The sequence below is a fragment of the Zonotrichia leucophrys genome, chromosome Z, assembly GCF_028769735.1.
Source record: "Zonotrichia leucophrys gambelii isolate GWCS_2022_RI chromosome Z, RI_Zleu_2.0, whole genome shotgun sequence".
Classification (NCBI taxonomy): domain Eukaryota; kingdom Metazoa; phylum Chordata; class Aves; order Passeriformes; family Passerellidae; genus Zonotrichia; species Zonotrichia leucophrys.
Genome location: NC_088200.1, coordinates 186,037 through 196,527, shown reverse-complemented (window position 1 = coordinate 196,527; position 10,491 = coordinate 186,037). Strand labels below are relative to the sequence as shown.

Sequence of the window (10,491 nt, the reverse complement as noted above, 5' to 3'; positions counted from 1 at the left end):
ATCCTGCGGGATCCCACCCACGAGCGGGCCGCGGGACACGGGTGGGGCCGGTGTGGATGGATGGAAACCTGCCCTCCGTGAGCTCGATGTCGGGGATGAGCTTCGGGCGAGCTGTGTGAGTGCTGCCCCCAGCGCTGGAGCCTCGCTGCCTTCCCGAATCCGCCGCTGTCCCAGGGAGGCGGCTCGGGACGGATTTTCAGCCCTGCCAATGTCCTGGCCTGCCGACCCTGACCCAAACTCAGTATTTAATGCCCCAGCCCACCCAGTGGTTACACAATTCCCAGCTCCGGGCTCGGGGCAGCAACGAGCACCCGGAGTTTGTAATTGTCTCCCTCCTCCCCGGCAGTGCAGGAGAACAGACAGAGCAGGCACGAAACGAATCCCACAAAACCACAGCTGACAGGTTTAAAAATCTATTTTCCTGCAAGGATCTACGGCAAGGACGGGTGATTAATGAAGACTATGAAGAAAAGGTTTTATCCAGCAGATTAATTCCAACGGGTGTTTAAATCCTTTAGCAGAGTTGGACAAGATGCTCCGAGGAGCAGCTGGGGGGGGGCTCCCTGGGCACCTTCCCAGCAGGGCACGGCATTCCAGCCATTCCAGCCTGCCAGGGCTCCCTGGGCACCTTCCCAGCAGGGCACGGCATTCCAGCCATTCCAGCCATTCCAGCCTGCCAGGGCTCCCTGTGCCCACAGCAGCGGCTCCCTGGGTGCCACTGGTGTAGATGGAGGGTGACCATTTCCAGCTCCCATGTTCAGGAGCAGTTAACTATCCAAACCTCCAGTTTGGGAGAAAAAAGTGTTTTATCTCTTTATGGTTTTATTCCTCTGAGCTGGAACCCACATGCCACAGGACAGGCCCCAGGCACAGAGGATTCCCTGTATCCCAGAAGTGCAGTGTGTGGTTCTGAGTCCATGAGTCCCATTTATCCTCCTTCCCAGTGTGCCCAGCGTGTGTCTGACAGAATTCCTTTAGGGAGCTGCTGTCCTGAGCTGTGGCCCTGCCGTGGCAGGGCTGGAGCTGGCTGAGCTTTCAGGGCCCTTCCAGCCCAAACCACTCCAGGACTCCAGCGTTCTGTACCCCCCTCCCACAGCACAGCCAGGAGCAGGTGATGGCTCTGGACAACTGAAGCCACAGAAAATTGACTCTGAAAGGAGCAATCACAGCAGAGGCGGCTGCAGCTCTTCCCATTTCCCCCGGCAGCGCTTCCCCCGGGACCGTGTGCGCCTGACCCTAACCCTTCCCCATTTTCCAAGCCAGTGCACTTGATGGGAGCTCATCTCTGCTGTCCCCACGGCTGCCTGGCAGCGGGGCTGGGACACGGCGCTTTCGGCTCGGCTGCATCCCTGGCTGCAGGCACACACTGCACGGGGGCTCTGCCTCCGTTTCAGCCGGCATCCTCACCGGCTTCCAAGCTGGAAGCATCGGTCTCCTTTCACTGTGTTGTAAGCTGTGAGTAGCTCTGCAGGAGTGAGTAAATGCCTGTTTAAGGTTATTTACATCAATAAATAAATATTTACCCCTTTTTAGGCATCTCCAGTCCTCGCAAACAGGTTTCCAATTTACAAAAATCAATTAAAATCTGATATTAGAATGCGCCAGCCCACGGTGATGTTCCCGGAGATGTCACTCAGCCTCCATTCCAAGCCCCACATCAGCATTCCAAAAGCTCTGCTGCTGAAAGAGCAGAAAGTTTCACCTTTTAATTTTTCATAGCGGATTAATTTTTAATTTTCAGACATCAGAGAGAGGGGGAAGTTCCCCAGGAGCCTCTCCCGCTTCAAAGCGCGCTCCAGGCAACCGCTGGACCGAGTGTCAATTTATCACACCGGAGGCTCCCCTCCAGATTTTTTGTTGTTGTTCTTCAGACAAAAGTATTAATGCTGGTGAAGTTTCCTACAGCATTTCTTAATATCCTCCCAACCCAAACCATTGCAGAGCAGGATCCTGCTCTCACTCCCTCCAAAGGAAATGGGGGAAATTGAGATTCCTGATGCACCATCAGCAGGAGATCACTGACAGCCAGGCAAGCCAACACGTTTCAATCGGGTTTTATTCCACGAGCATATTTCCACCGGGAATGTCAACGCACGGAGGGCAGGGAGGGTGGAGAAGCAGACACTGGGGCCGCCCCAGGGCTCTCCATCCCCCCATGCAGGGACAGCTGCACGCACACAGGGACCAAGCAGCGCCAAGGACACGCGAAGCTGGCAGCGGGGACGGGCACAGCCCTGGCACAGCAGCTGGGCTTAGCCCTGCTCCGCTCCGAGCACACAGATATGGAGCTGCAAATCCCACACCGACCACCCGAGGCGGAATAAAACGCATTCGCTTCCTCTTTGGGAGCCATGTGACAAATGAATTCCTGCATTTTTTGGAACAAGTACCATGTTTAGCTTAGCAGGTAGTGCCAGCCTCAGGTGCGAGCTCTGCAGCCAAGGAAAAGCTGCACAAACAGAGATACTGAAATAAAAGGATTACAGAGATATCTTCTCTTTCCCATGAGCAGTAAACAGAAAATTTCACACAAAATATTCCACAGAATCAGATATGTAAGAAGGAAACACAGTCACAGCGAGTGTCACACAGGAATATTCCTACTGAAGGAAATATTTCAGTACATCCAGTCAATAATTCATTTTTTCCATAATTTTGATAATTTTTCCATTCAAAATGGCCCCCTTTGTCCTTTATTTAAATAAATACCTGCACTGGTGGCAAAAACCACCTTTCTATATAAATACTGCTTTTTTTCCAAGCCTGCCATTGAACAGGATTTTACAATTATTTATTTACACGTGGACTACCATTTTTCCTCCGGCCTGGGCACAGCAGCACTTGCAATCCCCTGAGGAAGGAGCCTTGGGATCAGCACATCGCAGCCCCGTTGCCGGCAGGTGCCTGGCTCTGGGGCAGCACGTCCATGTAAACACGAGCCTTTGCGGTAAACACTGACATTCTGCGCGGCTCCGCGGGGAAACGGGGTCGGGTGACATCCAGCGCCGCGGGGCCGGGCCCAGCCGCCTTCGGGAGGAGCTGCTCCTCATCCCGATCCCGATCCCGATCCGCCCCCGCGCCCTCCTCCTGCTGGGGGCACCGAAAGGCTGTCAGTGCCACCGGCCGGCCGGCACGGGTGGGCTCAGCCCCTCAGATCTGGGCAGGGATCCCTCAGACCAGGGCAGGGATCCCTCAGGTCTGGGGCAGGCCTCCCTCAGGTCTGGGCAAGGATCCCTCAGGTCTGGGCAGGGATCCCTCAGATCCTGGGCAAGATTGCCTCAGATCCTGGCTGAGCCCCTCAGATCCTGGGCAGGCCTCCCTCATATCTGGGCAGGCCTCCCTCAGATCTGGGCAGGGATCCCTCAGATCTGGGGAGGAATCCCTCAGATATGGGCAGGGATCCCTCAGATCTGGGCAGGGATCCCTCAGATCTGGGCAGGGATCCCTCAGATCTGGGCAGGGATCCCTCAGATCTGGGCAGGGATCCCTCAGATCCGGGCAGGGATCCCTCAGATCTGGGCAGGGATCCCTCAGATCTGGGCAGGCCTCCCTCAGATCCTGGGCAGGATTCCCTCAGATCCCGGCTGAGCCCCTCAGATCTGGGCAGGGATCCCTCAGATGTGGCAGGCCTCCCTCAGATCTGGGGCAGGATTGCCTCAGATCGTGGGCAGGATTGCCTCAGATCTGGGCAGGGATCCCTCAGATCTGGGCAGGATTCCCTCAGATCTGGGCAGGAATCCCTCAGATCTGGGCAGGGCTCCCTCAGATCCCGGCTTATCCCCTCATATCCCGGCTGAGCCCCTCACTCACTCCCCGGCTGATCCCCTCAGACCCTGGCAAGCCCTTCCCAGGTGCCGGTGCTCCCTGGCACAGCTCTGGCACGGCTCCCGGTGCCCAGGCAGGCTGACTCAGAGCGTTCAGCCGTGCCCTGTGCCCACGCTCACCTAGACCATGAAGCGGTGCTCCCTGCCGTCGTGGGCCATGAGGATGATGTTGCGGTTGGAGGTCCAGATGAGGCGGGCCAGGCGCAGCGCGGTGTGCGAGCCGGGCGAGGCCGGCTGCACCGGCGGCACCTGGTACGTCTTGACGCAGCGCAGCTGGGGCGCCGAGTTCAGCATGCCGATGCTGCCCAGCAGGGACGTGTTCATCTGGGGACACAGCCCGGCTCAGCTCCCCTCTGAGGGCAGCGATGCCCACGGCACAGAGGGCACCAGCGCCGGGCTGTGGCACTGGGCCTCAGGGGCTGCCTTGGAGGGAAGGCACCTCAGAGCCCACCCTGCCATCCCCACTCGGCTCTCCAAGCCCTGCCTAACCTTGGACACCTCCAGGGATCTGCTGGGTTTGCACTGCTGGTGCCAGCTCCAAACTCTCCGTGCCCCCACAAGCATGGCAGCATTTCTGTGCCCCGCAAAGCCCGGGGTGTTTCACTGCCCTGAACCCCCAGCAGTGCCCTGTCCCAGCCACCCGTGTCAGGGTGTAAATCACGGCATCCCGGCCGGCAGCGGGCGAGCCCCGCGTGTGACACTTTCACAATTTAAATCATCCTGAGTAATAACCCTTTTAGGATGACTAATGTGCCTGATTTTCCTGCATTAATAATCGTGCCAAACAGGACACGGAAGGGAAAAATCACCGGCGCACGAGGTCACACTTGAGAACGGCACAGAGGCTGTTTAACCCCTTGTGTGTGGGCTGGGAGGGATTTCAAGGACCAGCTCATCCTTCCAGCAGCCCAGGCTGCTCCAAGCCCAGCCCCGCCGTGCCCTCCCTCCCTCCCCGGGCATGTTTGCCCTGCTGGGAACGCCCGCACAGCAGGGACAGCCCCAGGTGTGCTCACCTGCCAGAAGCAGAGGTGGCTGTCCGAGTTGGAGTAGGTGGCCAGGTAGCGGCCGTCGGGGGCGAAGGCCACAGCAGTGATGGGTCCCTTGTGGCCGTGGATGGTCTGGGAACAGGGCACAGCGTGGCAATGAGGGGCAGCCACGAGCTGGCAACAACAGCCCCCCACGGAAATGCTCCCCAGAGCTCCTCTCCCACAGCAGTAACCCCAAACAGCATCCAACAGCCCAAGTGTGCATCAAATCCAAGGTGATATCCACATGATATTCTCCTGGAACACCCCCTTCCCTCCTGGATCAGCACTAGCAAACCCCATTAGCAGGGCTCCTGTGCCCAGGCCCGGGTTATTAAAAGCCCTGCTCGGGGTGTGCACCTGGAATGAGCCTGATAAATTAACAATCCATTAAGATATTCATTTATTCCTGGTGGAAAAGGGGAGTGAACCCCAGATCTCTCTCTTTAATGGGATCCCCACAGTTAATTAGTTGAGCCCCATCCCACTCTTTAGCACTTAACAAGCACGGAGCACTTGTCAATAAAATATGTTTTGGTGAGACAAAGGTAGAAATCAATAGGAGCAGCACACTTGTTGCTCTTTTTACTCCTGGAACTCGTTCCAAGAAGTACAAATCCTCCAGGGAATGCAGCTGCTTTGTTATTTAAAGGAAGTGCTTCTCTAATTGATGCTAATCCTTCCCAGGCAGGATTTTTGTGCTCTCGGCTCGTGTTTTCCACCAGGAAGTGAAGCAGCTGCTTCCAGCTTCCCTCTGCAGGGTGTGAATGGGAAGGGAACGCTCCTGGGAGCCTCCTGCACCCCCTGCAGCCATCCCAGAAACCCAGCTCCAAATCCAGAGCTCGGGACAGTCTCCACTGAACCGCTCTGTGCCACTGAAGTGATGTAAAAACCCACGCTGATCCATTTACAGTCATACATGCAAAATGGCCCCACCAAGCCTTGCAAAAGAAATCCCTGTTTTTGAACCGGTGTAAGGGAAATCTCTATGAACCCACACCGGTTTCAGCACCTTTATTAATTTGATTTCATAAATAAATCAATGAAAGTCCCTTCCTCTGTTGTTTCTATGTTTAGAAAAGGCCTTTATCCAATTGAGGTTACACTCAGGAATTCCCTTTTCTCTGAAATTTCAGGAGGTGCTTTCCATGACCTGGTTTGCCTGGAGATGCAGCACAAACACCTTTAAAGCACTGTTTTCAAGAACAGCATCTTTTACCCTGTAATTAATTAAGCCAAGCCACAATTCATTCCAAATGGAATATTAAATCCTTTTCTGCCTTCCACATAAATCAAACTTTGCCAAGGCATCCAGGACTGAAATAAAATCAGCCCTGCACAATCCAATTAATGCTCGGATTGCTGGGGTTTTAATTCTGGAAGGACCCAGGACCAAACAGTATTGATTCCAGCCCAGGCTTAAAAGTAGTTTTTGCTTTGAAATAAACCCAAAATAACTTATGTTTCTCTTTAATCTTCCGGTGCAAATGACCCAGGTTTTAGGTACAAAAATTACATGTATTTCTGAAATGCAGCTCTAAATATTTATGATGAATCCCAAGATTTAATCGATAAAAATGGAATATTTCAGAGGTCTCTCCTTATAGACCCAAATACGGTCGTAAAGGAAAAGAAGATAATTAAAGAACTTGTACTGAGGAATTAATTGGGGGATTTTGGGCCAGACTCTGGTACTCAGCAAGAATTTGTCTGGGAAAATATGAATATTTTCCCATCATCCCAAAAGCAACTATCAGGTTTCCTAAAATTCAGTTACCTGCAATCTCTCTCTCCAGCCTCATTTTAGTGTTTAATTTGATATAAAATAGTACTTATGGCATCAGTATTTCCTGTGTTACTGCACCTTTAAGTGCAGGATTTTTGGCTGTGCGTTAATAATTAGGAATCTTATACAAAATATTAATAATTTGGTTGGAATTTAGTATTTTTTTAGTGTTTAAGTGGGCAAACAGAGCTTGTACTCAACGATACCTTAATCCTGCTGCCTAATCCTTTTAGTACTGTTGTAGATGCATTATAGCTGTAATTATTAATCCAAGGGGTTTATTTTGGGATAGAATTTGCCATTGGTGTTTAATCCCGTGTGCTGTGGCCGTGGGGTTCCGAGCTGGGCAAACAAAGGGCACATTTCCAGGTGGAGCTGCTGCTCTCGGCACTGCTTTCCAATTCCCTGTGCAGCATCAATTATCTTTATCAAATCCCAGATCTCATCTCAGCCTGACCTCCCCTCTGTGCAGGCATTTCAGGAGCTCAAAGAACCTGCCACAAACCCACTGCTGCTCTCGCTGGGAAAGCATGGAGTCCACAGCAAATACTGCTGCTGCTTACTCCCAAAATTAACATGGAGTTCGTCTGGGGGGAATCTGGAGCTTCAGAACGGGATCCCTGAAATCTCTGTGGGGGAATGTGGGAGGAGGAACATGGAGGAGGAATGACTGAGGGGGAATATGGAGCGGGATTGTGTGAGGGGGAATATGGAGCAGGAATATGTGAGGGGAATATGGAGTGGGATTGTGTGAGGGGGAATATGGAGGGGGGATATGTGAGGGGGAATATGGAGGGGGAATGTGTGAGGGGGAATATGAAGGGGGAATATGTGAGGGGCAATATGGAGGGGAATATGTGAGGGGGGAATATGTGAGGGGGATTGTGTGAGGGGGAATATGGAGTGGGATTGTGTGAGGGGGAATATGTGAGGGGGAATGTGTGAGGGGGAATATGGAGGGGGAATATGTGAGGGGGAATATGTGAGGGGGAATGTGTGAGGGGGGAATATGAAGGGGGAATATGTGAGGGGGAATATGGAGGGGGAATATGGAGCAGGAATATGTGAGGGGGAATGTGTGAGGGGGAATGTGTGAGGGGGAATATGGAGCAGGAACATGGAGGAGGAATGAGTGAGGGGGAATATGGAGGGGGAATATGTGAGGGGGAATGTGTGAGGGGGAATATTGAGCAGGAATGTGTGAGGGGGAATATGGAGGGGGAATGTGTGAGGGGGAATATGGAGCAGGAATGTGTGAGGGGGAATGTGTGAGGGGGAATATGAAGGGGAATGTGTGAGGGGGAATATGAAGGGGAATATGTGAGGGGGAATGTGTGAGGGGGAATATGGAGGAGGAATGTGTGAGGGGGAAAATGGAGGAGGAATATGTGAGGGGGAAGACGGAGGGGGAATGTGTGAGGGGAAATATGAGGGGGAATATGAGGAGGAATATAGAGGGGGAATATGTGAGGCTGCTGCTGCTGCTGTGTGGGACAGCACCTGAGTGCAGGGCATGGATCCTCCATGATACCCTGGCTGAGGACAGGCTGGCTCCCAGAGGGAAATGCCCTGCTGAGGACAGGCTGGCTCCCAGAGGGAAATGCCCTGGCTGAGGCTCCCAGAGGGAAATGCCCTGCTGAGGATGGGCTGGCTCCCAGAGGGAGAAGCTGGCTGAGGCTCCCAGGAGCTCCCAGGCAGTTTATCAGGAGCCCCACGGAGATGGGTGAGAGAGCAGAGCCATCGCAGCGAGCGGCTCTGGGTCAATACCCTGCGAGCTGCTGTGGGAATGAATAATCAACAGCCAGCCCTGGGAGCTCTGGGAGCTGCCAGCAGCTGAAGGGCAGATCAATGGCCATGGGAAGGGCACTGCCAGCCCCAAACACCCCCAGCCAGCAGCAGCACCCTGGGAGGGGTCACAAACTCATTTCACTGGGGGAGGAGGAGAAAGAACCTGCTTGGATATGGAGTTATGGAAAAATAGACTCAGTGTTTGCATTTGGAACAGTCATAATACAGTCTACTAACACAGTAAATTTTACTGAGGGGAAACCCCATCCTAGATAAATACTGGTTTATTTTTTGTTAATAAGGGGGGTTTTTGGTATCCATCATCCTATTGATCATTCCAAGTAATTTCTCAGTCAGTTCCTACAACCACCTTTCTCAAAAAATTAAAATTACCTGGAGGGGGAAAAAAAACCAAACCCAAAATGCTTTTCAGGATCCCAAAAACCCTCACAGGAATGGAAATTAAACCCCTGAGCTTTTCTCCACTGGCACAGCTGTTTCAAGTTTTTCCATGTTTTTGAGCAGCCAGAAAAGTGTGCAGTTGTGAGAAACTATGTATAAAATCAGATTTGGGAAGCAGGAATGTGTATCCAGCAGATGGTGCTACCCCACAGTAATCCATCTGGCCATATTTTGTACCTCATGAACAGTAACTAACCCTGAAAAGGACCCGTCCTGGTTACCCCAGCCGCTCTCACCTGGCACTTGCCCGTGCGGATGTCGTAGAGCGCCACGGAGCCGTGACGGGCGCCCACGGCGATGCGGTGGCTGCGCTCGTAGTAACTCACCATGTAGAACCTGGGGGGACAATGGCACAGGGAGCTGGGGCTGGCACACTCATCTGGTGCCACTGGGCTGGGGCTGGCACCTCACACTCATCTGGTGCCACTGGGGTGGGCTGGCACCTCACACTCATCTGGTGCCACTGCGCTGGGGCTGGCACGTCACACTCATCTGGTGCCACTGGGCTGGGGCTGGCACACCACACTCATTGGGTGCCACTGGGCTGGGGCTGGCACCTCACACTCATCTGGTGCCACTGCGCTGGGGCTGGCACCTCACACTCATCTGGTGCCACTGGGCTGGGGCTGGCATGTCACACTCATCTGGTGCCACTGCGCTGGGGCTGGCACCTCACACTCATCTGGTGCCACTGGGGTGGGACTGGCATGTCACACTCATCTGGGACTCACTAATGGCTGGAACTGAGAGATTATTTAAAGATCCACTCGCTGCCAGTGGAACACCTGGCATTGCACAAAACCAGCTGATGTTACCATGGAACCTGACCAGATTTATCCATCAGATTGATTTGTTTATTTGGGAATAATCTATGGGATAACCACCAGCTCCCTGATGGCCATGGGTGTACCCACACAGTGTAACCCTGTGTGACTGAGGGCATTTCCCATCAAAGTCACACAGAAAGGAAGGCAAGTGGAAGTGGAAATAAGCAAACTCATCCGTTTCTGATGGGCATAAAGGAAAAGGACTCCAGTGACACCCTTGGGGTAAAGGCTGCAATAGTCCTGAACACCCAGTGTGACCACGGGGCATTTATTGGAATTCCAGCAGCTGCAAAATCCAAGGAATTTCACCACTTGGAAACCCAAGAGACACTAAATCCTAATTGCAAATCCAAATCCTTGGGGATATCACTGTGCCTTATCACAGGAGAGCAGACCTGTGGAAGTGCCAGCTGCATCCCGAATTATGCTGCAATTTTGCAGCTAAATTTCCCTCTACCAAAATGCACCAGAAATACCTGAAATCAGTCTCAAAAATGGTATTAAGCATATTTAGGGCTTCCAACAAGCCACCTTTCAGACCCCTCTGCTGGTTCCTGGGGATTCCCAGTGCCATAGCAACTGCTATGTGTGAGAGGATGGCAGCTGGCAAGGAAGGCAGGATGAAACACGGGGGAAATCAAGAAAGAACAGAAGAGAAGGCAGAGAATCCCTGGTTTTTGTGCAGGGAAAACTGTGCTTCCCTGGAATCTCTGCAGAGATCCCCCCACCTGCTGTGGCCTGCAGCAATTTCCCTCCATCGCTGGGTGCTGCATCATTTT

General features: G+C 53.1%; 1 protein-coding gene across 3 annotated transcripts in view; it reads right to left on the bottom strand.

Annotated features, from left to right (window-relative positions):
* Window positions 1-2,038: 2,038 nt before the first annotated feature.
* The window catches only part of WDR7 (WD repeat domain 7), a 35,850-nt gene continuing 27,397 nt past the window's right edge, over window positions 2,039-10,491 (bottom strand). For 2 of the 3 annotated variants that reach the window (XM_064736762.1, XM_064736764.1), the window contains 4 exons: window positions 9,122-9,221; window positions 4,838-4,942; window positions 3,945-4,148; window positions 2,039-3,090 (listed from right to left, as the gene is read on the bottom strand). In XM_064736762.1, coding sequence (XP_064592832.1) covers window positions 3,945-4,148; window positions 4,838-4,942; window positions 9,122-9,221 — 409 coding nt within the window. In that variant the 3' untranslated portion in view covers window positions 2,039-3,090. The remainder of the gene's footprint in view (window positions 3,091-3,944; window positions 4,149-4,837; window positions 4,943-9,121; window positions 9,222-10,491) is intronic. The other variant, XM_064736763.1, reaches the window with a different exon arrangement.